The 27,987-nt window shown below is 43.0% G+C and overlaps 1 protein-coding gene across 1 annotated transcript in view; it reads left to right on the plus strand.

Moving 5' to 3' along the window:
- Window positions 1-27,987, plus strand: part of LOC126191371 (whirlin-like) — a 580,516-nt gene that overhangs the window by 396,906 nt on the left and 155,623 nt on the right. The window contains exon 2 of the mRNA XM_049932218.1: window positions 16,991-17,071. Within this exon, the coding sequence (XP_049788175.1) occupies window positions 16,991-17,071 (81 nt within the window). The remainder of the gene's footprint in view (window positions 1-16,990; window positions 17,072-27,987) is intronic.

Genomic DNA, 27,987 nt, shown 5'->3' on the forward strand with positions numbered 1-27,987 from the left:
CTTGCTCCGGACACTGCGAGAGGGCTGTACAAGCAATGATCACACGCACGGCACAGCGGACACACCAGGAACCGCGGTGTTGGCCGTCGAATGGCGCTAGCTGCGCAGCATTTGTGCACCGCCGCCGTCAGTGTCAGCCAGTTTGCCATGGCATACGGAGCTCCATCGCAGTCTTTAACACTGGTAGCATGCCACGACAGCGTGGACGTGAACCGTATGTGCAGTTGACGGACTTTGAGCGAGGGCGTATAGTGGGCATGCGGGAGGCCGGGTGGACGTACCGCCGAATTGCTCAACACGTGGGGCGTGAGGTCTCCACAGCACATCGATGTTGTCGCCAGTCGTCGGCGGAAGGTGCACGTGCCCGTCGACCTGGGACCGGACCGCAGCGACGCACGGATGCACGCCAAGACCGTAGGATCCTACGCAGTGCCGTAGGGGACCGCACCGCCACTTGCCAGCAAATTAGGGACACTGTTGCTCCTGGGGTATCGGCGAGGACCATTCGCAACCGTCTCCATGAAGCTGGGCTACGGTCCCGCACACCGTTAGGCCGTCTTCCGCTCACGCCCCAACATCGTGCAGCCCGCCTCCAGTGGTGTCGCGACAGGCGTGAATGGAGGGACGATTGGAGACGTGTCGTCTTCAGCGATGAGAGTCGCTTCTGCCTTGGTGCCAATGATGGTCGTATGCGTGTTTGGCGCCTTGCAGGTGAGCGCCACAATCAGGACTGCATACGACCGAGGCACACAGGGCCAACACCCGGCATCATGGTGTGGGGAGCGATCTCCTACACTGGCCGTACACCACTGGTGATCGTCAGGGGACACTGAATAGTGCACGGTACATCCAAACCGTCATCGAACCCATCGTTCTACCATTCCTAGACCGGCAAGGGAACTTGCTGTTCCAACAGGACAATGCACGTACGCATGTATCCCGTGCCACCCAACGTGCTCTAGAAGGTGTAAGTCAACTACCGTGGCCAGCAAGATCTCCGGATCTGTCCCCCATTGAGCATGTTTGGGACTGGTTGAAGCGTCGTCTCACGCGGTCTGCACGTCCAGCACGAACGCTGGTCCAACTGAGGCGCCAGGTGGAAATGGCATGGCAAGCCGTTCCACAAGACTACATCCAGCATCTCTACGATCGTCTCCATGGGAGAATAGCAGCCTGCATTGCTGCGAAAGGTGGATATACACTGTACTAGTGCCGACATTGTGCTTGCTCTGTTGCCTGTGTCTATGTGCCTGTGGTTCTGTCAGTGTGATCATGTGATGTACCTGACCCCAGGAATGTGTCAATAAAGTTTCCCCTTCCTGGGACAATGAATTCACGGTGTTCTTATTTCAATTTCCAGGAGTGTACATGTCCTGATGAACCAAATAAATGTGTATGACCTAGACTCTAATCATGGCATATGCCTTTCTCGTGTACTGCTCTCCAATTTGATCTATCTTCGCTCACTTCAGGTTTTCGCTAAGGCTTCTGTATTGTAACAAAGTCAAGAAGCGTTGTAGCGTGATTTGTTGATTGCTACTTCCTCATGGAAGTTACCCCGGCAGTACAAAACATTCCATTGGAACTACTGACGGCCTTGTCAGTCCTGACAAAACTGTACCATCTGGTGAGCAAGATGTATGAGTCAGGCGAAATACCCTCAAACTTCAAGAAGAATAAAATCATTCCAATCCCAAAGAAAGTAAGTGTTGGCAGATGTGAAATTTACCGAACCATCAGTTTAATAAGTCACGGCTGCAAAATACTAACGCGAATTCTTTACAGACGAATGGAAAAACTGGTAGAAGCCGACTTCGGGGAAGATCAGTTTGGATTCCGTAGAAATGTTGGAACAAGTGAGGCAATACTGACCTTACGACTTATCTTAGAAGAAAGATTAAGGAAAGGCAAACCTACGTTTATAGCATTTGTAGACTTAGAGAAAGCTTTTGACAATATTGACTGGAATACTCTCTTTCAAATTCTAAAGGTGGCAGGGGTAAAATACAGGGAGCGAAAGGCTGTTTATAATTTGTACAGAAACCAGATGGCAGTTATAAGAGTCGAGGGGCATGAAAGGGAAGCAGTGGTTGGGAAGGGAGTGAGTTGTAGCCTCTCCCCGATGTTATTCAATCTGTATATTGAGCAAGCAGTAAAGGAAACAAAAGAAAAATTTGGAGTAGGTATTAAAATCCAGGAAGAAGAAATAAAAACTTTGAAGTTTGCCTATGACATTGTAATTCTGTCAGAGACAGCAAAGGACTTGGAAGAGCTGTTGAACAGAATGGACAGTGTCTTGAAAGGAGGATATAAGATGAACATCAACAAAAGCAAAACGAGGATAATAGAATGTAGTCGAATTTAGTTGGGTGATGCTGAGGGAATTAGATTAGGAAATGAGACACTTAAAGTAGTACAGGAGTTTTGCTATTTGGGGAGAAAAATAACTGATGATGGTCGAAGTAGACAGGATATAAAATGTAGACTGGCAATGGCAAGGAAATCGTTTCTGAAGAAGAGAAATTTGTTAACATCGAGTATAGATTTAAGTGTCAGGAAGTCGTTTCTGAAAGTGTTTGTATGGATTGTAGCCATGTATGGAAGTGAAACATGGACGATAAATAGTTTGGACAAGAAGAGAATAGAAGCTTTCGAAATGTGGTGCTACTGAAGAATGTTGAAGATTAGGTGGGTAGATCACATAACTGATAAGGAGGTATTGAAAAGGATTGGGGAGAAGAGAAGTTTGTGGCACAACTTGACTAGAAGAAGGGATCGGTTGGTAGGACATGTTCTGAGGCATCAAGGTGTAACCTCCCCCTCATTTATCGACCTTAATGACAGCGAAAAATTAAACCGTGTGTACCTAATGGAAATTTGGGAAAAATCAATCGTCACCGAAGTTAATCTGCCGGTAAAGAGGGAGGAAAGGGTTACATCTAAATGAAAGGAAAAATGCAAATTAAACTGGTGGAAATTAATTTTGAAAAAGGGGTAAAGTTAATGAAAGTTAATGTGCACCCGTTACATTAACAATCAACTAGCGGTAATTAGATATTTGAGATTTGGGGGAAATTACGGTCGCCAGTCCTATGGACAATTACTATAGTAACTGAAAAAGAAAGGTTATTACACATATAATTAGCACTAGAAGCGTGGCAACTGAAGGTTGACACGTGTAGTGTAAAAACTGAAAGTTTGTCAGAAGTAATAAATTTCGCTACACTCTGTCTTAATTTAGCAAAAGAATTAATAAAACCGTAAAATTGAAAGTTAATTTAGTGACTGTAATTAATAGTGTGATTTGGTTCTGAAGCACTACGAAATTCAGTAAAATAAGGTTAGTCTTGGGCCACCTCAACAATCATTTCAAAAGCTACTTGAATCTACGCAATTTAGAAATAAGAGATTTAACTCTGAACTTGAATTAAATGATTCTGAACAATTAACAATAGTAAAATTTAGTACGTACCAAGCTGAGCTGCAGTCACAGGTAAGCTAAAATATGGTAACAAAACTCGCACTCTTAATTTGTGCTTGTGTAATCTAAGTATTGTAGCCAGCTATGAATACTTTAACTGAACTTTGAAATTAAAGTAGTGAAATGGAATGATTGTACTTTAATGCTGGCGTCAGAATTTCAACGACACTCGGGTTCATTTCGAAAATGGAAGGGACCCTGCTTGGTAATGCAGTTGGGACAATGAGCAACAAAGGTTCATGCTAAGTTGCTGTAATTTTGTGATGCAACAATTTTAAAAGCTGAGGTCTGCCATACAGTTCTAAAACTTTACGTGCTTCCAGTCTTCATCGTTGGTTGATTGAAGGTTTGAAGTCGTCGGTCGAGGAGGTGGCGACAGTCACTCATTGTCGGCTGTCGCTTTTGCAGAAGCTGGATGTTGGCGCGCCTTCTTCTCGACACGGTCACCAGGCGAAACGGGCTCTTGACGTGCGCCAGCTAATGCTTCCCGTCCGCGACACCGTGTCAGAAACTATCATAGCGAGTCGAGCGCAATTACATGCTGCCCAACCCCGAAAGCGCGGCAACTCGCGGGAGCATCACACAACACACCTGCACCACTGCACCACCCCAGCCAGATTCTCTCTGCCCGCACTCCACGCGACAGAGTTAACACTACCAAAGATCCTGAACACTTTGGTTCTCCACACGACCTATCGATGTATTCGTTCGATAGCATAGTTTTCCCTAGGCAAGACCCAGCGTAAAAATACAAATAATATTTACAAAACAAACCAATTATACATCGACATAAATGCATAAATATACACTCCTGGAAATTGAAATAAGAACACCGTGAATTCATTGTCCCAGGAAGGGGAAACTTTATTGACACATTCCTGGGGTCAGATACATCACATGATCACACTGACAGAACCACAGGCACATAGACACAGGCAACAGAGCATGCACAATGTCGGCACTAGTACAGTGTATATCCACCTTTCGCAGCAATGCAGGCTGCTATTCTCCCATGGAGACGATCGTAGAGATGCTGGAGGTAGTCCTGTGGAACGGCTTGCCATGCCATTTCCACCTGGCGCCTCAGTTGGACCAGCGTTCGTGCTGGACGTGCAGACCGCGTGAGACGACGCTTCATCCAGTCCCAAACATGCTCAATGGGGGACAGATCCGGAGATCTTGCTGGCCAGGGTAGTTGACTTACACCTTCTAGAGCACGTTGGGTGGCACGGGATACATGCGGACGTGCATTGTCCTGTTGGAACAGCAAGTTCCCTTGCCGGTCTAGGAATGGTAGAACGATGGGTTCGATGACGGTTTGGATGTACCGTGCACTATTCAGTGTCCCCTCGACGATCACCAGTGGTGTACAGCCAGTGTAGGAGATCGCTCCCCACACCATGATGCCGGGTGTTGGCCCTGTGTGCCTCGGTCGTATGCAGTCCTGATTGTGGCGCTCACCTGCACGGCGCCAAACACGCATACGACCATCATTGGCACCAAGGCAGAAGCGACTCTCATCGTTGAAGACGACACGTCTCCATTCGTCCCTCCATTCACGCCTGTCGCGACACCACTGGAGGCGGGCTGCACGATGTTGGGGCGTGAGCGGAAGACGGCCTAACGGTGTGCGGGACCGTAGCCCAGCTACATGGAGACGGTTGCGAATGGTCCTCGCCGATACCCCAGGAGCAACAGTGTCCCTAATTTGCTGGCAAGTGGCGGTGCGGTCCCCTACGGCACTGCGTAGGATCCTACGGTCTTGGCGTGCATCCGTGCGTCGCTGCGGTCCGGTCCCAGGTCGACGGGCACGTGCACCTTCCGCCGACCACTGGCGACAACATCGATGTACTGTGGAGACCTCACGCCCCACGTGTTGAGCAATTCGGCGGTACGTCCACCCGGCCTCCCGCATGCCCACTATACGCCCTCGCTCAAAGTCCGTCAACTGCACATACGGTTCACGTCCACGCTGTCGCGGCATGCTACCAGTGTTAAAGACTGCGATGGAGCTCCGTATGCCACGGCAAACTGGCTGACATTGACGGCGGCGGTGCACAAATGCTGCGCAGCTAGCGCCATTCGACGGCCAACACCGCGGTTCCTGGTGTGTCCGCTGTGCCGTGCATGTGATCATTGCTTGTACAGCCCTCTCGCAGTGTCCGCAGCAAGTATGGTGGGTCTGACACACCGGTGTCAATGTGTTCTTTTTTCCATTTCCAGGAGTGTATATATACAAATAGTAAAACAATTACAGTATATAAAGACACAGAAATGTTATATCTTCAGGTATCAAAATAAGGAAAAAATTTATAGTACAATAGATGGAGATAGGAGGATATGCATTTCCGGCGTTACAAAGGGATCACAAATTTAGCATTGGAGGGCAGCGTGGAGGTTATAAATCGTAGAGGGAGACCAAGAGATGAATACACTAAGCAGATTCAGAAGGATGTAGGTTGCAGTAGGTACTGGGAGATGAAGGAACTTGCACAGGATAGAGTAGCATGGAGAGTTGCATCAAACCAGTCTCAGGACTGAAGACCACATCAACAACAATAACACTTCCTCACAGAGAGTATGAATTAACAGTTTTTTGTATGTGCAGGGCCACCGCCACTATGAATTTCTTGAAGAATTTCTTCTTATATGGGTTTCATACTGTCTTCTACGACTGTCATCAACGTCTCATTCCGACCATACACGTTTCGCTCTATTTTAAAGCATGTTCATTGGTCAGTGTAGCACTGTAGTTCTTCTTGCAAACCTGTTTGCCATGATCACAAACAATTCTCATGTATAAAATGACTTCTACCAAAAAGTATTAAATTATTAGTATTGCTCACGATGTTTTTGCTTCCTGTTTCATTCCTAACGTTCTTCTACATAAAGGTGTTCGATTGTAGTTCGTCGCACTTCGTTGACAATGAATATACTTTCGTTTTCATGTTGTATAGATCCATTACAGTTTGTGTAATATGTTTTTATGTTGTTTGAACCGATCGTCTCCTGTTTTGGTGTTCTGGCTGTGGAAGCGTCTGCTATTATTCTGTCTGTCTGTGTGTGTGTGTGTGTGTGTGTGTGTGTGTCGACGAGGGGATGATCCGTCCTAACTTCTGTGTGCGCACATTACTGTTTTTTTAAAGCCACTTTACTATCAATCTGGGTCGGTGATAGTAAGTGGTAATGTTGTCAGGTTTATGTGATACGTTTTCGTAATCGCTAGAGGGATTATTATTTATCTACTATACGTTTTATTAGTTTAAATGATGTTTGGTTGCTAGTGTTTATCGGTTATTTACAATGTGTTTCTTTTCTGTGACTGCCTTTTAAATTTTGACGTTATACTGCAGTGTTAGGGGATATTTTTATTGCCGAGACTGATTATTTTCATGTCTGTTTCTGTTGTGTCAGTTTCCTTGTAAGAGGTGTTATGCAAATGTGAATGGCTCGTGCCACGTATCCGTACTCTAGATATCTTATTTCAAATAATCTGCTTGTCTGTCTTAAATGCAGAGCATCACATTTTTTGCCATGAAGTTGTTTTCAGTTTCATTATTTGGCAATTAGCTAATTCGCTCCCTTGACCCTTATCAGAACACATCGCAGTAAGACTGTTACGTGGACAATACGGAATATTTTTCACAGCAGTTTGGAGAAAAAGCAACATGTGGTGATGTTCCTAATAAAACTTTCACACAACTAGGTAGGTACGGGGAAAGTGCGACCCTTAGGTACCACAAATGTCGTGGTCAGTATGCGTGTTTTAACACTGTGTTAGCAAACCGACTCTTTAAAATACGTTAGCGTAACATTTAAAATGAAAGCACACGCTCACCACATCCAGGTTGTGGGCTTCTGCCATTTTGCTTACGGACTTCACATCTAAGGTATTAAGCGAAATTTATATTTCTGCGTTTTAACTGTGAATTGTATTAAATATAAGGTTATTCTCATGCCTACTATAGTTGCGCGGAACTCTTCTAAGCCCGCCATCTCATGCTGCTCCCACACACTGAAGTGTGGACTATACCATGCTACACACGTAACATTTTTACTACGATGTGGCTGGATAACGCCCCAGGTGGTGAGACTAGTTAAATACTAATTAATGAAATAAAGTGCTTATTTCAACATAAAAGGACAACCCAGGCATAAAAATGACGTCCTTCGAGAATATAAATTGTTGGATTATGTGGAACGATTTGACTATAGTGTTTCACAAATAGGAAGAAGCAATTGTTATAACATGTGATTAGTACTTAAAATGATTTGAAGCTAGAAACTGCATTGTGGTAGACCTATAGTGAGAATGAAGATTTGTACCACATGTTATATAGAATACTCTACAGTGTTTTAAAACAAGAACAAGTTGAAACTTCCAACAGATCAAAACTGTGTGCGAGACTGAGACTCGAACTCGGGACCTCGGCACTGTCTCGCACACAGTTTGATCAGCCGGGAAGTTTCACATCAGCGCGCACTCCGCCGCAGAGTGAAGATTTCATTCTGGCAAATTCGTGCTATTAGGAATTATTTTCTTTTTATGTCAGTGGAACAGGAATTTTCCTTCTAGAAATTTTGATAAAATTTACATTGTTACTATCCTATCGTTTGGTATATTGTTATCATAAACTGTACAATTCATGAACTTTTTCCATTTATCTATTAAGTACACTTGGTTTTTATTATTCCTTTATGCAACATATTAAGATCATATTTTATGTAACAAAATGTATGTCGTTAGTTGGTTACAGAACATTTTCGGTTAAGATCTGTGAGATATGCGTTGATGAACTCTTTATAACGTTTGTGGAAAAATATTGCTACTTATCCTACATATCGGGTTGTACAGCTATCAAAAAAATTAGCGTATACGTGATTTTCTGTATTTGTCTGGTTATGTATGTATATTGTGTTGCGGTTGTGTCTTGCAGTTTTTTTGTGTTAAGAAACCAGCGTTGATGTCGTATGTTCTGTGTATATTTGCAGTGTTGTAGGAGACTTTTCTAAGGAACAACTAATTATACAGGGTGATTCAAAAAGAATACCACAACTTTAAAAATGTGTATTTAATGAAAGAAACATAATATAACCTTCTGTTATACATCATTACAAAGAGTATGTAAAAAGGTTTTTTTTCACTCAAAAACAAGTTCAGAGATGTTCAATATGGCCCCCTCCAGACACTCGAGCAATATCAACCCGATACTCCAACTCGTTCCACACACTCTGTAGCATATCAGGCGTAACAGTTTGGATAGCTGCTGTTATTTCTCGTTTCAAATCATCAATGGTGGCTGGGAGAGGTGGCCGAAACACCATATCCTTAACATACCCCCATAAGAAAAAATCGCAAGGGGTAAGATCAGGGCTTCTTGGAGGCCAGTGATGAAGTGCTCTGCCGTCCAGAACTTTTCCCTTTGCACAAACACCCATTCTCTGTAAACTGTTTATGCCAACGTTTAATACACCACCTATCAGGAGGTTTAACACCATACTTCGTTCGAAATGCACGCTGAACAACTGTCGTCGATTCACTTCTGCCGTACTCAATAACACAAAAAGCTTTCTGTTGAGCGGTCGCCATCTTAGCATCAACTGACGCTGACGCCTAGTCAACAGCGCCTCAAGCGAACAAATGTACAACTAAATGAAACTTTATAGCTCCCTTAATTCGCCGACAGATAGTGCTTAGCTCTGCCTTTTGTCGTTGCAGAGTTTTAAATTCCTAAAGTTGTGGTATTCTTTTTGAATCACCCTGTATATGTAAGTGAAAAAAAAACAGTCTAGATCTCGATGGCTATTTTATTAAAATAGCCGTTTCCGACCTAGTCTTCGGTCATCTTCAGAACAGCACCGTCAGCTGAAGCTGACGATGTCCAGAACAGTCAGTAGACCTCAGGCGGCGAAACTGCTCTAACCGGTCATTTTAATAAAGTAACTATCACGATATAGACTGTTATTTCACTGATTCTTTTTATTTACCTCAGTCGCTGAAATTTCTGCTGTTGGCTAGGCGCCATTGTGTTATACAGGTGAGTCACCTAACGTTACGCTGGATATATTTCGTAAACCACATCAAATACTGACAAACCGATTCCACAGGCCGAACGTGAGGAGAGGGGCTAATGTAATTGTTGAATACAAACCATACAAAAATGCACGGAAGTATGTTTTTTAACACAAAGCTACGTTTTTTAAACGGAACCACGTTAGTTTTGTTAGCACATCTGAACATATAAACAAATACGTAATCAGTGCCGTTTGTTGCATTGTAAAATGTTAATTACATCCGGAGATATTGTAACCTAAGTTGACGCTTGAGTACCACTCCTCCGCTGTTCGATCGTGTGTATCGGAGAGCACTGCAACATACATCGCGTTTCTACAGAATGATCTGCCAACGTTGCTCGAAAATGTCCCACTGGAAACGCGTCGACGTATGTGGTATCAGCATGATGGTGCACCTGCACATTCCGCAATTAACACTAGGCTGACCCTTGACAGGATGTTCGACGGGCGTTTCATAGGACGTGGAGGACTCATAAATTGGCCAGCCCGTTCTCCTTATCTTACACCTCTGGACTTCTTTCTGTGGGGTACGTTAAATGAGAATGTGTACCGTGATGTGCCTACAACCCCAGAGGATATGAAACAACGTATTGTGGCGGCCTGCGGCGACATTACACCAGATGTACTGTGGCGTTTACGACATTCATTACGCCAGAGGTTGCAATTGTGTGCAGCAAATGATGGCCACCACATTGAACATCTATTGGCCTGACATGTCGGGACACACTCTATTCCACTCCGTAATTGAAAACGGAAACCACGTGTGTACGTGTACCTCACCCCTCATGGTAATGTACATGTGCGTCAGTGAAAAAGACCAATAAAAAGGTGTTAGCATGTTGACGTAATGTGCTGTTCCAGTCTCTTCTGTACCTAAGGTCCATCACCGTTCCCTTTGGATCCCAAGGTAATTCGGTGCTCTCCGATACAAACGACCGAACAGCGGAGCAGTGGTACTCAAGCGTCAACTTTAGGTTACAATATCTCCGGATGTAATTAACATTTTACAATGCCACAAACGGCACTGATTACGTATTTGTTTATATGTTCAGATGTGCTAACAAAACTAACGTGCTTCCATTTTAAAACACGTAGCTTTGTGTTAAAAAACATACTTCCGTGCATTTTTGTATGGTTTGTATTCAACAATTACACTAGCCCCTCTCCTCACGTTCGGTCTGTAGAATTGGTTCGTCAGTATTTGATGTGGTTTACGAAATATATCCAGCGGTAACGTTAGGTGACTCACCCTGTGTAGTCTGGCGGGAGCTACTGTCTGTTCTACACATCGTCAACTACAGCTGATGGTGTTGCTCTCCAGATGGCCTAAAACTAGACCGAAAGCGGTCATCTCAATAAAATAACAAGCGCGATGTAGACAGTTTCTTTACTGATCTTTCATATATATATATATATATATATATATATATATATATATATATATATATATACTCTCAAGAGAGATCAGTTGGCAGAGTCATCGTTTGTCCGGACTTTCTTGGACCCGGTCAGCATGGAGACTACCGAGAGCACTGGCAAGCCAAGCACCCCGACTGCGTTAGCTGGAAGCTTTTCAATGAATTCAGTAGAACGTTGTTAAACTTCATTTCTTTTGACTGCCAAAAGTTTGATGGTCAAGGCAAAAAGAGGTAACTCATTGTACTGTGCAGTTGTCACAAATCTCTTGAAAAACCTTATATGTAAACACGTCAACGCTACATCCAGGTTACGTCGTCGTACTGGGATGCAAACTAGCGTCGTAAACATGTTTCGACAACTGCAGCTCTTGCGTCGTTCTGCCTCTCGTGGTTGTTCAGAATTTATGAAACACTGATAACAACCTGTTACACGTAAATAGAAGAACAAGTAAGTTTAATACATAGAAGAGCCGAAGTCGGTAACTCAATTGACTAACACTGCACGTGATATACATTTACAAAGGTAAATGTATGTATCTATGTACGTTTCACATCTCCTCCTAAATCACTGTATCGCTTTCGGGTGAAGGTGAAATGCGAGGGACACAGAACCATAAGTGAGGAAAAGTGTGGAGAGTCTGGAGCAATTTTAAGTAAATTTTGTAAATGACTCATTGTATTTGCATTATTTGTATTAAAAATACTCATATGCAGAGGGGTCCAAAAAAAATTATCCACTGTTTAAAAGTCTATAACTGGCAAACTAACTGACGGTCTCATCTTTGGTAGTGTAATAGTTTGTAGTTGCGGCAATCGCCACACAAGCGTTGTACTGCGTTGTTTTGTCTTGTCAGGTGACAGTCGCCACATAGTCAGTACTTTGTTCTTAGTTGCACTAGTTACTCGAGTAAACATGGCTGGCGCAAGGCTTACATTCGATGAAAGGAAGTCATTTTTGAAGTGGTATTTTAAGTACGAAAAAATTAATGAGGTTCAACGGAAATCGCGAAATGAGTAGCAAACAGAACCACAGACACGTTTAACGATTCGTCGCATTCGAGACAAATTTGAAGCCGAAGGCTGTGATAAAGACGTACACAAACAACGATCTAGACGACTTGTAGCAGTAACAAGTCCAGCTAACTCCCGTCGTATGTTACAATAATTCACTCGCTCACCACAGAAGTCTGTGAGATAGTGTGCCTGTGAAACTGGAGTGAGTCGCTCAAGTGTTCAGCGAATTTTGAAGATAGCAAAGTGGAAGTGCTACATCCCACGATTGCTACACGTAAAGAATGAGGACGACCCAGATCGTAGAATGGAGTACCGCGAGTGGTTTACTAACATGGTGCGGAACGATTAAGAGTTTGCAAAGATGATTGTGTGCTCTGATGAGGCATAGTTCAAACTCAATGGTACAGTAAATCGCCCCAATTGCATCTACTGGGCCGCCGAAAATCCGAACGTCCATGTAGACAAAGCCGTGAATTTTCCAGGAGTAAATGTGTGGTGTGGTTTGTCTTACCGGGGCTTGATTGGGCCATTCTTCTTTGACGACACAGTTACCGGTGAGGTGTACGTTCAGAAGCTTCAGACATCCATTTTACCTGCCATCCGAGACTTGTATGGAGACGGAAGAGTTTAATTTCAACAAGAAGGTGCCCCAGCCCACTACCAAAATTGTGTTAGAGGGTATCTCGACGAAAACCTACCAGGAAGATGGATGGGCAGTAGAGGTGCTGTGGAGTATCCACCATGTTCCCCAGAACTAACTCCTCTGGACTTTTACCTGTGGGGAACACCAAAGGACGTCGTTTATCGAAAAAAAGCCACGCACATTGGATGAATTCGAGAATCCATCGAACATTCATATGCAAATATCCAACTAAACACGTTGCAGTCAGTAGTCCGCGCTGCAGTTCGGCGGCATCGTTTGTGTGTGGATGTTAATGGTGACCATCTAGAACACCTACAGTGATATCTTTAAGTTCGACTTTAAGCTACACTTTCACCAAAAATGAGACAACTCCGTCAATTAGTTTGCGAGTTATGGACTTTTAAACAGTGGATACATTTTCGGACCCCTCTGTATATATATCCCTACCACCCCGAGATCCAAGATGGGAGGGGAAGGGGGGGAAGTGGGGCGAGAAGCCATAAAAAGTTTCGATAACGGCTGATCCTAGTATCGAATCCTAGTTCTCTGGGTCTTTAGGCATTTTGGTCACTTCTCCGATGAAATTTCAGTCCTAGGGGTAGGGGAGGGCGTGCAGAGATACTGACGTATCAGAGTATCTCTGTAACGCCTGAAGCCTTGGCAAACTTGTTATCTCGAAAATTTACTGTGATAGTAAGACCCCCCTATTGCTCAAGGTGAGCGTGGGAAGGGGTGACACAAAAGCATAACTCAGCAATACCTGGAGCAACTTCAACTGAATTTCTTACATAGGTGACTCATTATTGGTATAGAAGTACTGTAAGATAGCCCTGCTGCTCCTACTATTAGGGGTTTGGGGATGAGAAGAGAGACAAGTAAACATGTTCGAAAACGATCTGTTCGCACTTCTGACCCTTATTTTTGTTGTTTAGTAGGTCAACCAGCTCGCGAGAATGAGCACTACAGCGAACCGTAATTTTTGCGTTTTAGCTGAATAGCACAGATACATTTAACGTCCGCGCTGGAGTCACACGCTACAGAGCAGTGGGGAGATGGACAGTCCATTTCTTCAAACGTCAGTCGGTTCCTGCTGTCAGAATTCCTGTTTGTCCTACATACAGGCTGTACTGCTGCGAAAAATCAACTCAACATGTATCTTATTTTCTATATCATCCGTATTCTGCGAGATTGTGTGTTCTAAAGTGAAGAAGTGAAACAAGAGTATCAACGACACCATCGACTTCATTAATGAAGCTTACTTGTTTTGCCGTTTGCGTGTAAGTGGTCGACGTTCATGTTTCACAAATTATGAAATACCTTTATTTCGTTTGGCTCCTAATGATGTTTATGAAGCAAAAGACTGTTATCTGTGCAAATAAATTATAAAGTGATCAAAATGGTGAATTCTAACAAGACAAAAGTTGCTATTTAAACGTCCCCTTGTCATTTCGCATGGCAGGTCTGTGTTGACCCATTTTCTTTCGACTATTTAAATTTTGTCGCGTAATTAATGGAACTAAGGCCCTAGGATCCATGTCGAGGTTATCTCTGAAGTTGATCCGACTTCGATGGAGTGAATCTCTGGTATGTAACTAGAACATGTACACCTACAAATTCTGCTACATGTCTGTTGACTGTAACACATTACTTACAACAACAAAAAATCTAATATCCACTGTATAGTCAACTGTTCGTGGTAGCAAAATCTGTTCTACGACTCTTCTTCATGTTTAGAGCATGAACCCCGAAGTCGTGGGTGCATGAGAAAATGTCTATTTGTTTTAATGTCTAACACATTCATATATCAAAGTAGATTTAGACAATAGTCAACTTTTATAGTCCCTAGATTAGAATTTCATTCTAAGTCTCCAAGTTTTCTTAGTTGTCTTGTCAAAATTTAGTGCAAAATGTGTCTAATACCTCTAGGAAGTGTTTTCATTATATCTCTGCGTTGTAAATGTCGGATGATTGTAGTCTACCCCTGTTTAATATGTCTGTAAATGTACCTTAGCTGTGTATAGAAAACCCATAGTATATTTTTCTTTAAGAAGTGTTTGTAGGTGATGATGTGTGTTTATTGTTGGTGTGTCGCAGCTGTTAACTTCCTGCTGTTGCAGCGATATCTGTAAACGGACCGCCCCGCAGGCGCGTGCGACTGACGGACGCTACCTCGCCCCACAGCGCCTCTGTGGAAAAACGCCTGCCCCGCAACCCGTAATCTCTGAGACACTGCCCGCTTGTTTAAGACAGTGCGTTGTCATCTTGGAAGACGGCGGTGTCCACAGCAGACTCATTGCAAAGATGCAGAAGAAAGGGCGATATTTGATCATCACGAATGTTGTAATAAACACCTCGGTTCAATTCAACAGTTACCTGGTCAAGATGATGGTACGGAAAACATTTCCAAAACAGCACAGAACCAAATGTGGTCTGAACTGCATGCTCCACATGCTGCGAGTTAAACACCTCGTCGTTCCACCGCTGTGCATCAGACGAAAAGAGGCAAGACTACGACTCGTTCGGCCAGACTACACTCCTTCTTTCAGCTTCTGTCCAGTTTCTGTGCTGTTTGTTCGATTGGAGACTTGCAGCCTTGTAAGCCGCAGTGAGAAAAGGACTTTTGCGATTTACCTCACTTCAATTTTCCACTGGGTGCAGTTCCTTTAGTAATGTTCGCTCGAAAACTGGTTGAACTGGATCTGCATTCACTGATAGCAGTAATCGCTTTCGGGTTTGAAACCGATTATTGCTGACAAGACTTTGGATAAGATCCTTCTGCAACCACTGGTACTACGACGAGCTATGAGTCATACACCGTTACTCGTAGGCACGTTGGACAGCACGCGTTGGTGCATCAACAAATCGGGCAACTTCATTCATGTTGTTGTCAGGGGCACAAGTAAACGTGATAGCTCCTTGCTGCCATTCTCTCTCCACTACCCATCTTACAACGCTGGTGCCATACAACCAACTGGCACATACACACCTAATCAGAGCCTTGAGTTACGTTAGCAGTGAAAGGTCACGTGGCCGCTTGGTGCCAGTCAGTCCTACAGCGCTACGCTCCAAAGTGACCAGTGTGCTGTTTTGAGGGGGAGATCAATATTTTGTGCGACTGGGTTAATCCGAGAGTGTGAAGACATGCCAAGTGTAGCAAGCACACAAAACGACTACACTTTTCTGAGATGATGCCACAGGGCTCCACACGGCGAAGCAGGCGTTACTCCATACATTACTTTGTAGACATTGCCTCTTGGCAAAAAATGCTAGAAGAAAGTCATGTTTCCGAATGCGTCGTGTAACTCTGCAGTCTGGCCATATACGGGCCAATCGGGTCCGACCGAAGCCCGTGTTATCCACTGCCAACGGCGTCATCGAAGCGGTATGTAGGGGCACGTGAAAGAACATCGCTCTACCTGTCGTTGTTGGGTTTCTTGACCCTGGAACCGCTCCTAATCGGTCGAGCAGTTGGTCTCAGAGGCTGGCTGCACCCCCTACTAGTCCTCCTACCAACGAAAAATCCCTGGATGCTCCGAACGTCCTTAAAGAACAGTCTAAGAAAAAATGTCTGCAGTAGGTTCCCCTTGCTTGTAAGGCGAATGAATTAAATATGCCCTTCCTCGTCTCACTCACATCCCAATGGGATTTAGAAAGCACTATGACTCATTGACTCCGATCACGAAAACTGACAGCGACAGGGAGAGCTGTGTGCTGACCACACGCCCCTCCGTATCCGGATTCAGTGACGCCTATGGTCTGAGGATGACACGGCGGTCGGTCGGTACCGTTGGGCCTTCACGGCCTGTTCGGACGGAGATTTTTTTTGTTACATTGACTAAAGCCGTGGATCTGAATTTCGGGCCACTGAGTTTCAATCCCCCGTCTGGCCATCGAGATAAAGTTTTCCGCGATCTCTCTACAGTACTTACCAGAATGCCGATATATTTCTTATGAAGAGGAAAGGGCCCTCTCTTTTCCCATCTTCACTCAGTCCGAACTTGCGTTTCGTCTCGAATGATCTCGTCGTTGACGAAACGTTAATCTTCCCAGTTTCCTAGGTTGCAATCGTTGGAAAACAACTTCCCACCCTGCCCAATTGGTTGGGGGATGGAACAGACACTAGAAAGACAGAAAGAAGTCCGTCGGAGTCGGCTCCAGAAAAGAAGCACGGCGTCACATCATTCGAACATCTCCACCGTGCGCAAAAGGCTCCCTATTTCTCAGAGGCGCTGTGCGTTGGCTGTAGTACCATAGACTAGACTAGGCTAGAGTAGACTAGAGCGACGTCAGACGCGCGCGCGCTTCGGCGGCGGCCAGCCTTGCCCGGCCGCTGTGAACACGTCTGGCTGGGTTTTTCAGTGTGGCTACCTCGACGGGCTCCGCTCCCAGTTGGGAGGTTGGACGCAGAAAGTCAAGTCTTGGTACTGGGGAAGGCCTCTCGTAAGTTAGATCTAGTGCAAACACACTGACAACAACTTTACAAGTACCCCTTTAGTTTTACTCCTTCCCTCTGCTCCTTGCACAGCCAAAGCATGCGACTGTACATACGGAAAACATATTTACACAGTCAGTTTCTCAATACTTAACACTGTAGCGTCGGCTATCTCAACAGCACAGCCTTACGAAGTTAGTCACAGCTTCTTTTTCGAATGTTCTTGCAGCTCTTTTATTCGTAGCTAATTTGGTTCACAGTCTCTTTTCTTTTTTTTGTGTGTCACGGCCATCAGTTAGTCACGGTTCCACGAAAAACTGACACAAACGACCCACAGCACACACAATAAAAATAAAATATAAAAACAAGATAAGATATACCAGACGTACACTCTATTTTCATTGGCCGTCACGGCATTCAATGCTCAACTCCGTTATCACCAAAAAATTTTTGTTTTTCATTTTCGCTGAGACATTAACAATAATCAAAGAGAAACCAGTAATTTTTTCATTCATATCTCACAACCTTGTCCTAGGAGCTTGTATCTGTGGTAAAACTTACGAATGTCAGCCGTATTTAACAAGAAAAGCCTTATATTACAAATCTTAAAAACCTGGTTTCAGATTACATGCTACAGTGTTCAGACACTTTTCTATCCTGATTCTAGTTAACACAGATCGTTGTGATAGAATATAAGGTGTGGCTTTTTGGTGTGAACGGAAATGTCGTAGTCGAAAATCTCTCTCTCTCTCTCTCTCTCTCTCTCCCTCCCTCTCTCTCTCTCTCTCTCTCTCTCTCTCTCTCTCTCTCTCTCTCTCTCTTTTTCTCTCTCTCTATCTTTTTTCTTTTTTTGCTGGAGGTTTAGTCAATGATTAACGTCAAAGTTTTTCATTTCGAAGAACAATCTACAGAAACCTCCTATTACCAGAACAGATCGCCGTAGTCGAAGGTTGGAACATATAGCCGCGCAAGGGATGTCGTGCTTTGTGGATACGTGCCGGGAGAAGTACCCCACATTCACTTGAGAACATTAGCCATGTAACTTCTGGCAGCCCAGAACTGAGTTACCGAAGTTTATGAACCTTTTCCCTCTTGGTTCACTACTGAAACATGTCGTATTCACCAAATGCACGTGGTGCAGTGTGGCAGCAACTCTACAATTCCGTCACAGGGCCATTTACAGTTAGGCAACAGGTATGGCAAAAACTATGGCAACACAGATTAGCAACAATTTACCAAAATTTTGAAGAATGACATTTTTCCATCAGCCTGTGTATATCTACTTTTTATTTTTCATACTACTGGTTACGGGCATTGCCCATTCACAGATGTGTCTCTGATAACAATGTGGCTACATCTTCCTCATTAATTAAAAAATTCGCGTGACATGCACAATTGTGATGAGTACATTCGTCAAACGTCCTCCTCTTGCGATATTTCCTACGAAACGCACTATGTACACTCACTCTACGAAACGTCACATGTGCAATTCACGTGGGAGGTGCTACCAGAGACACACGTCGTTCTTCAAATTTATTGGGGCTGTACGTCACCAGCAGAAGAAAATGATCGATTACAGTAATTTATCCATAGAAACTTAACAACAATTAACTGCTGAATGAAGATGGGGTGAGGCAATATAATCCAATGTTCACTTGCACTGATATCTGCTTGAACACTGGTATAGTCCTGCACCCGGTTAACGACGACTAAGATCACTTGTAGAATATTCAATGAGCTCTTCCTGTCCTCAAGTCCTGCCTTCATACTGTCCTGAGGTACTATGTGGTACCGTCTTCAGTGTAGCAGTGTTTCCGCTTATATCCACGTTTTGCGGAAGGTCCACTTGGGAACTATTTGCGTGACGTAAGGCGGAAGCATAAAGTAGGCCTTGCGGTGTGTGCCGTCTCTACAGGCCAACCTGAGCTGAGTTGCACCTGAACGGAAGGCAGCTAGCCGCTCTTCAATGTAGGCTGTGCACGAAATATTTTCTGAGGCAGTTTTATTTTGCCGATCCTGTATATGAACCACTTGTCTTCACATTCCAAGCAACATCGTATGGAAGACAGCCAAAAAATGGCGAAATAATATGTAATTATTCTCCGTTTTGTGGTTACAAGATTTGCAATATAAGGCAGATAGTAATCGCGAACTAAATTCAAACTGTTAAAGTCAAACCTCTCCTGGAAATAGTATGTATGCGTAGCTAAAGCGATAAAGTCAAATAAACTGTATATTAACATCAGGGAATAAACTTTTGTATTCTTTATAAATAACTCTATAATTTTCTGCATTACGTCAGAAATTTTCTTTCCCATCCGAAAAGATTAAAAGCATATATGTACAACACAATTTAGTTTTTTTCTGAATGGACAGGCAAACACACATACAATCAGACACGTTCTGTTCATTTGTGTCAGTATTTGCCATCTTCTGGCCAGCACATTTACAGGACAAGACACGCATTTCAAGAGTAAATTAAGGAGCTATATTTTAAAAATCACAGTTAATAATAACAGTCTTGCGCGTAATTCGTATGAATTTAACATGAAGTTCGCAAAATTATACCGGTTAAGTGTGTCAGGCAGTCTAAGAATGAGGGACTTTCTCTCGGCCCGAAGATTTTACTTTCTAGTGTCCGCCGTTTGACAACACTGCATGTTAGTGTTTCTAGCTCAATGTTTTAGAGGACGGTTCTCTAGGAACTGTGCGTCCACTCAACTCTGCATGTCTCTATGTCTTTGTCTTTAAACTCTGTCTCTCTGTATTTACATTTTATCGTCTCCTTCCTATGGTATGTGTCTCCTAGGAAGACTAGCTGACTTTTGTGTCTGTGTGCTGGTATTGCTATGTCTATGTTGGCGGCTGCTGGTTGACGTCAAATTTATTCTCTGGCACATTGTCTTAGTTTAATTCAGTTTGTAGACTAATATTAATAGATTAAGCTATCTCAAGCAAATTTCTCTTGTGGTCTGTTATTTTTCCAAGCAATGGCACAGAACGTCAAGATGGCACGAAATTATTTAGAAATTTTTTTCATGTCATTAATGTTTTTGTGTTATATCTTGGTGAACATTATAGCCAAACGTTTTCTATACATGTATGATCTTTAGCACAATTTGATGTACTTTGTTTCATTGTTCATCTTTTAGCTTACACATCGATTGCAGATTTATGAATGTCTACTTTTTCGATAAGATGAAGAAGTGTTACGAAACTGAGACGGAGGACTTTGCTAGGCTGTAGCTAGGCAATTTATAGGGGGAAGAGTTCGTTGATAACTGTTTAAATGCACAGCCTTTTCTTTCAGACTCTCATTGTAGATATTACGAATGTACAATTGTGTATACGTGGAAATATACTACGAGTTTAATGAATTCAAAGAAGTGAGTAAAAATGAATTTTTCAGACATATTTTCTATTGTGCAGAGTATATAGATATAGGAAAATTTAGCTCATCACAATGTAATTATTTATATTACAAAACATAATTCTTTGTCCAGTCTGAAACTTGAAGCACTGACTCCTAAATTGAAGAGAAGAAGAAAAGGCTAAGGCAAAATGCATTGCGGAAAAGCGTAACTTATTCAGCTTGTATATTACGGAATGCAGCTGACATTTCATGTTTACTAAATAAAATACTGAATACTAGCTTGTTGTTGGTATTTAAGTAAATATGCTATTACAAGATATGTAGATTGATTTAGCGCTGTGTTTAAAGTGTTGGATTTACATAATGGAAGATTGGGGTTCTTAGGTTTTCCATGAATCCATAAACTCGAGTGCCTAGCTGTTTATCGTGAAAAGAGTGCAGCAGATTTCCTTCCCCATTCTTATACAAGCCAAACTTGTGCTATGTATCACCTGAGGTCGCCGTCGACAAGACATTAAAACGTAATCGTCCCTTGTGCTTTCATTACACGATAAAACAAACTGTACTCACAGTCGAAACTGGTTCTGTGACGCGGTAGATCGACATTCGAGTTGGTGCGCTTTGTTACCTTACCAATGTCAAACGGACAACGGGAAATGACTTCATGGATAGGCACGAAAGCTTGCTACTAACTTTATTAAATAGTATCTTGGCAGACTCTCGCGGCCAGAGACGGTTTACATCACATTTTTCGGATTGTAGTCTACATCATACTGTAAAATGGACTAACGTTTCTGCCACGACTACTGGTATTCTTCGTCAGAATATAAAATACCACTGCAGTAGTTGACGTTTAGTATACTGATTTCCCTCCTGACGCCCATACTCTGTCTTATGAAAAGTATCCCACACTGCTGCAAACTCTAAGTCCACAAACGACAGTTTGCCCCAAATTTTGTCAGTTCTATGACTTCCATTCTGGAAGATTACTACGTATAGAATGACCAGTTCCTGCAAAATTGTAATTCTCTAAACTTCACCTGCGGCTTCACGCTAAGACATGCTAACACGTGCTGATCTGTTGCCGCCAAAAATGCTGTAGCTTCCGTTTTCCTCTTCGTTACACTCGAGACAGTGGTCTGTTCGTCTGTCTCCATGTACCCCTTACACAGGCGCTATCCACGCCGTCTTTGTGGGAACTCAAATTCTTTCGCTCCGCCGACAACAAACTCTTCTACAAAATTGAAACTATGAAATTTAAATTAAATTTAAATAGACAAAAACGAGCATACTAATGGGCTGGTGAAAATGGTGTCAGTATAATTACCATCGTATTACAAAATATAATAAATACCCAGTTACGCCGTCCCGCTTTGTGTGATTTTTATGCGATAAAAGAAACTTGTTTACAGTTAACAGTAGACAGGCGTATATTTTTACCGAGATATATGCACGAGGAAGCGATATATTACGCTACTTTGTGACACACTTTATGTTACTTTTGTTTCGACGGCACATTTACAGGTCAATAAAACCTACAGGGTTTTATTAGTCAAGTATCCCTCGATCGAGTCACGTACATGCGAAGACGCTCCGTATGATCGTATACTGGTGTGCAGTCAACGAGGTGGTACTGTGTAGAATAGCTTTTGTAAAGCTCTGCTTTTCGTCACATGGAGGACGGCATACGATCAAAACCGCCCAATTCGAGTTGTCTAAAGCGCTGCCACAATACCTGCATCCTCGCAGGAAACTAAGCCACCAACAACAGCGGTGAAATATTAATACATGGCAGAGTTTATGTGCCGCAAAACAATGCGAGTGTGAATCAGATGAAATACCGCGTAGTAAAAAATCGAAAGCTGACGTGAGTAACATGTGAGTCGGCATGGTAAAGGAAAGGGAAGCAGTATTTAAGAATGGAGTGAGACACAACTGTAGCGTCTCTGAAGTGTTGTTGAATGTATACATTGATCGCGCAGTAAAGGGAGGCAGGGAGAAAATACAAAAAGAAATTAAAGTTCAGAGGGAAGAAAAAAAACTTTAAGGTTTACCGATAACATTATAAAACTGTGAGAAACGGCAAGAGGTTTGGAATATCAGCCGAACGGAATGGACAATACCTTGAAAAGAGTGTATAAGGTGAGTGTCATAGAAAGTACAAAAAAGGGGGTAAAGGCATGCCATCGAAATCAAGCGATCAAAGGGAATCAGGTTAATAAATGAGACACTAGAAGTAGTAGACGAAATTTGCTGTTTGAGCAACGAAATAAATGATGATGATAATAGTAGAAAGGGTGTTAAATGCAGACAGGTAATATTTATAAAAACATTTCTGAAAAGGATACGGAAATGAAACGCGGACGATAAACGGTCCAGATAAGAATAAAATAGAAGTTTTGAAATGAAGTGTTGTAGAAGAATGCTGAAGATGATATGGGTAGACCGAATTAACTAATAAGTAGGTTCTGAATCTAAATGGTGAAAGAGGATACGTATGGCACAATCTGACTAAAAGAAGGGATCAGTTGACGGGACACAACCTGCGGCGTCAAGGCTCGCAAATTCGGTAATGGAGGCAAGTCTCGGGAGGGATAAAAATTGTAGAGGAAGATGAAGACCTGACTGTAGTAACAAGATGTAAATGGATGTAGTTTGCAGTAGCTATGCGGAGATGAAGAAAGTTGCACATACTAACTCGGAGAGCTGTATCAAACCTGTCTTCGGAGTGAAAACCACAACAGCAGCTTTCCACCCTAGTCTATATATCGCACCAGATACTTGCCATTAAGTTGCCTGTGAGCTGAAATATACGGTATCGGCTTACGTAGACTACAGCTGAAGATACTATGAAACTGGCACATCTTCCACGTAACCAGCCAATACTATCTGACAGCAATTCCTTAACTTACATTTAGTACGACTATCTCGCAGTAGCGTACCAATTCTGTTGGTGGCACACTGAGACACGTGTACTTACTCACATTCACACATTCTTCATCAGTGTGAATCCCGTACCACTTCGCAGCAGACTGTGAACAGCACTTTACTATCCGCAGAGACCAGAATCCACACAAGCTGTAACTGGAGGTGACGAGCTACGATGTGTCGCTTCACTCTGATTTTTATTACATGACAAGGCAAACCGAAGACCTGGCCAGAGAGGCGACACCGTTAGCCTTGAAGTCCGTCGTAGAGAAAGGGTTGGGGTGGAGGGAGGGGGTGGGGAGAGAGGCATTCAATACCGTTCCGTTCTTTCGCCTAATGAACAAAACACGGGCGTAAAGATTGACTGAGGAGTTCCCAGCAAATATAACACAGCACGTCATCTTCAGACATAAAAGTAATTTCGTGAGTAGCCAAGAGAGTGTTAGAGGACACTAATATTCACTATATGTAGGCCAATCACGAAGGAGGTAACTTAAAAATGTATCGTTCGACTGATACTTGAATATCGGTCATCTATCTTGGGCCCGTACCAGAAAAGTCTGGTAGAGGAAATAAAGAAGATCCAGAGAAGGGCAGCACGTTTCGTACAACTTCGCGTAGTACGTCACAGAGATACTCATCCGACTCCTCTACCACATGTTATAAGGAAGCATTGCGCATCACGCTGCGGTTTACTGTTAAAATTCCGTGAGCGTACTTCCCTAGAACAATCAACCAACAATACAAACAAGCGATTTATTGGTTAACGTAAGCAGCACTGTAAGATCGTTCGCTGACGGTACTGTTGTGTTCACGGGAGTATCGTATTTGGACGGTAGTAGGGTATTGCCTAAAGAATGGACAAAATTTCCACTTGGTGCAGTGAGCGGTAGCGGCTTTTAACTGTGAAGAAATGTAAAATACGCATATAACAAAGAAAAAGGACCCTATCCTACTTATTTGGGACGACCACGTAAAATTAGGGAAGTCGATCGGAAGAGGTTTGTGGGAAAATGCAATGAATCGATACAGGAAATCGTATAGAAGGCACTGCCGTGGCCAGTTCTTGTGTATTGTTCCAGTATTGGAATATCAAGTAGACGCTACAACAGACGTTGAAAGAATTCAGAGACGCGCTACTTTACCTCGATCGAAGTAACAATCACTATGTATACATGGGGCTCCCAAAACCGTATTCCGTTGCCCAGTTACACAATAGCTTTGTTGGTTAGTCATGTAAACACTCCAATATCGATTCTGGAAATCCGTTTCTAGCTGCCCGTTTTCCACTTCCATGACCCATTTTCGCTCCCATGCAAACGCACAACCGTTTTTGAGACATGCTTCGATTGTAGTAACTTTCTAGTTTGGAAATATTCAACTAATGTGGATGCGGTGACTAACTGCGCAGTGAATGAGAAGCAGAAATGTTACACTGAACATGAAACTGTCTACTTCCAATATTTAAGTAAAGAGAAATGGCGAGTGTGGTGACAAAATCGGAAACTGGAACAGCTGTTTTCCAGACGCCGTATTTCACTGGGCTAGCAAATCCGCTTCAGACCTTCTCATGTGAATACGAAAGTGAAAAGCGGTATCCGAAATTCGGTTTTCGTCTTTCGGAAGATGTGTCGCATGTGAACGTATGGAGCATGGAGGTGGCCACATTATTGAATCACATTTGTTAATGTACACCATATGGCTGGGGCAGCAACAGTATACCACTTCTATTCTGGCCACATTCACACGCTGCTCGATTACGTGCGGTATTGTGTTTGCTTAGCAGGATGGTAATACTCTAATCACTTTTCTGCCTTCTTCCTCAACTAGTTTGGGACATTCATTCGCGTAAAATAAACGTGTCGCACAGATTAACAATGCAACCAAAGAAAACGAATCACGATTTTTACGTCACTGGCCCCATGTGTCGTCTGCAACTGAATGGAGATGACAAAAAAATAACCAGTTACTAGGAGGCAGCAGTTACTGTAATAACCGCTTACCTGTCATTAGCAGTTATTTTAATACCTGCCAATAATGTGTGGCGCCATCTGTTTACCGAAAAGCGTACTACGCTTTCGCGTCATCTGAGATTTGACCACGGTTAAATAAACGCAGCAGAGAAGTTATTGTCTATCAGGTATTCTGTAGCTCATGCAAATAACTGTGAGAGTGCACCTCATCTGTTTATTAAACTGTGTGCTACGGTTTCGTGTTATCTAAGTACACAGTGAGACTGTAAAGAATTCATGAGCCAATGGAAACAATTGTCACTACATGAGTATAAGTATTTCTCTGTGGCAATTATACTGCTCGCTCACAGTTCCTGTTCTTTGGAAGTCAGGGGCTACCTCTACAGGTGACCTCGAAGTTGGTAATTGTGTCCCGGGCGCCAGTGATTTTTGCAAGGAGGACTGATATTCGAATGAAACAAGTATTTTCGTTCTTCTACAGAAATAACCACCGGCCGTCAGGAAGTTACACACAGCTTAGAAATTATGTGATCCACATGGCGCCACGTATTCCAAGTGTCCTTTCGACTGACAAATTTCTTCAGAGCCAAATATCGTCAGGCGTTCACATCTTGGAATTCTAGGAACCTAATCTACAAACAACCCACAACACAAAGAGTAGTAAAGCATGTTCATTTCTTTCTGTGTATTACTGGATCGTCTAGATCAACCAACTCCAGTTTCCTTACTCCATGCCGGTCACTCAAAACAGATATTTAAACGCAAGGGGTAGCATGTTGGGTCTATAGGCTCATACTATGTGGCTAACGTCGAATCACACATTCAATAGAAAGACTCTTCAATCCATCACACATTGTGTGAAGTATCACTTCAAAAATGACCTGTATGACTTCTGAGACTGTGCCTTCCGCTGAGCGGCTCAGCGCTGATTGTGTTTTCCATATCCTGCTCAGCCTCCCAAATTCTACGATTCTCTAAAGGGCTCAAAATTATCCGACATGATGTGTGCATTGCAATTATGTCGGCTGATATTTCTCATGGCTGACTCCTTTTTGTTTATTCGTCTTTCCGTCACCTCATTTCTCCAGAGTTCAGTTTCTCTTTCCGGCGAAATGTCTAAACTGTCGGTCTTGTACTTCATCTAGACGCAAATACCGACCTGATGTTGTCAAGTATTTGGTTAAATTTCGTCGTCAGTCAATAACACCCATTTTTTCTGTGCGCTTGGAATCTGAATTGCGTTTTCCGAACAGGCCGCACCTACTTTTCCCTCGTACTAATTTTAGAGTGCCTCCATCCATTAGTCTTTACTATTTCCTTCAATTTAATGCTCTTTTTAACTGAAAGTACTGCAGATCTTCTTCGACTCAGATTTCATTAGTACTCCTGTTGCCTTCCAGAAAAGACGTGTATTTGAGACTTGTTGTTGCTGCTGATGCTGCTGTATATTGTTGAGGTCTTGAGTTCGAAGACTGTTTGATGCAGCTCTCCATACTAGTTCGTCCTGTGCAAGGATTTTCATCACTCCATAACTTCTGCAACCTATTTCCATTTGATCTTGTCTTTGGTATTCAAGCATAGCTCTCCCTCCGCATAATTTACATCTCATATTTCCCTCCATTACCTGACTGATGATTTTTCGATATTTTGCGACGTGCCCTATTAACTGACCCTTTATTTAAGCAATAAACGTCTTTTTTCCCAATTCTCTTCAGCACCTCTTCATTAGTTACCTATTTATCTATCAATCTACTCTTCGGCATTCTTCCCTTACACCATATTTCAAAAGCTTCTGTTCTCTTCTTCTCGGCATCGTTTATCGCCCATGTTTCATTTTCGAACAAGGCTGTACTCCAGGAAAATACCTCGAGAAAAGACTGTAATGAAGTTTATACTGTATTATATGTTAATAAATTTTCCTTCCTTTGGAACGTTGTTCTTGCTGTTGTCACTCTGCAGTCCTATCTGAGAATTAACTCTCTAAAAAAATTGTTTATAGCTTTTTGATACTTACGCAGTTTTTTGTTCCTTACAATGATAGTGTCGCTATGCATTCCTAAAATTCACCCAAGCACCAGCATTATCTACACATTTTCGTAAACGAATGTGCGTGTTTGCGACAGACTTCTTCCTTTAATCCAGCGGTACGTTTCCAATTCATCAAGAGTTTTTCTTTTGGTACGCTAAACTTCCTGTTTCGTCCACGCCCCCAGAGGAATCAATCCCAGGACGCTAGATCAGGACTCTTGGCTGTTCATTGAAGGGGCTCATGATATCGCAGCCAACATCGTGCAAATTGGACGTCGAGACATGCGCCGACAGATATGTTAAGTGAGGCGGGGCCTTACCTTGCGAAAGATTAGGTCCTTGGAATTCTTCCATGTGGATAAAATATCGAGAAAATAATTTTCAAGGATACCAAGTCCTGTCCAGTATTCATTGTCTCCCGAATGAGATACGGATCCACAACTATTGTGGATGTCTTACCACACCACCCTCGGATTCTCTGTTGCCCAACAATAACAATTTTGCCGGTTAACAATCCCCCCAAAATGAAACAGAGCTTCATCTGACCACAGAATATTACCGAAAATGTGGGACCAGTCTTCATACCCGGGAAGCATCGTCTCCCCATACTCCAACCGATGAT

Source organism: Schistocerca cancellata, chromosome 6, assembly GCF_023864275.1.
Source record: "Schistocerca cancellata isolate TAMUIC-IGC-003103 chromosome 6, iqSchCanc2.1, whole genome shotgun sequence".
NCBI lineage: Eukaryota > Metazoa > Arthropoda > Insecta > Orthoptera > Acrididae > Schistocerca > Schistocerca cancellata.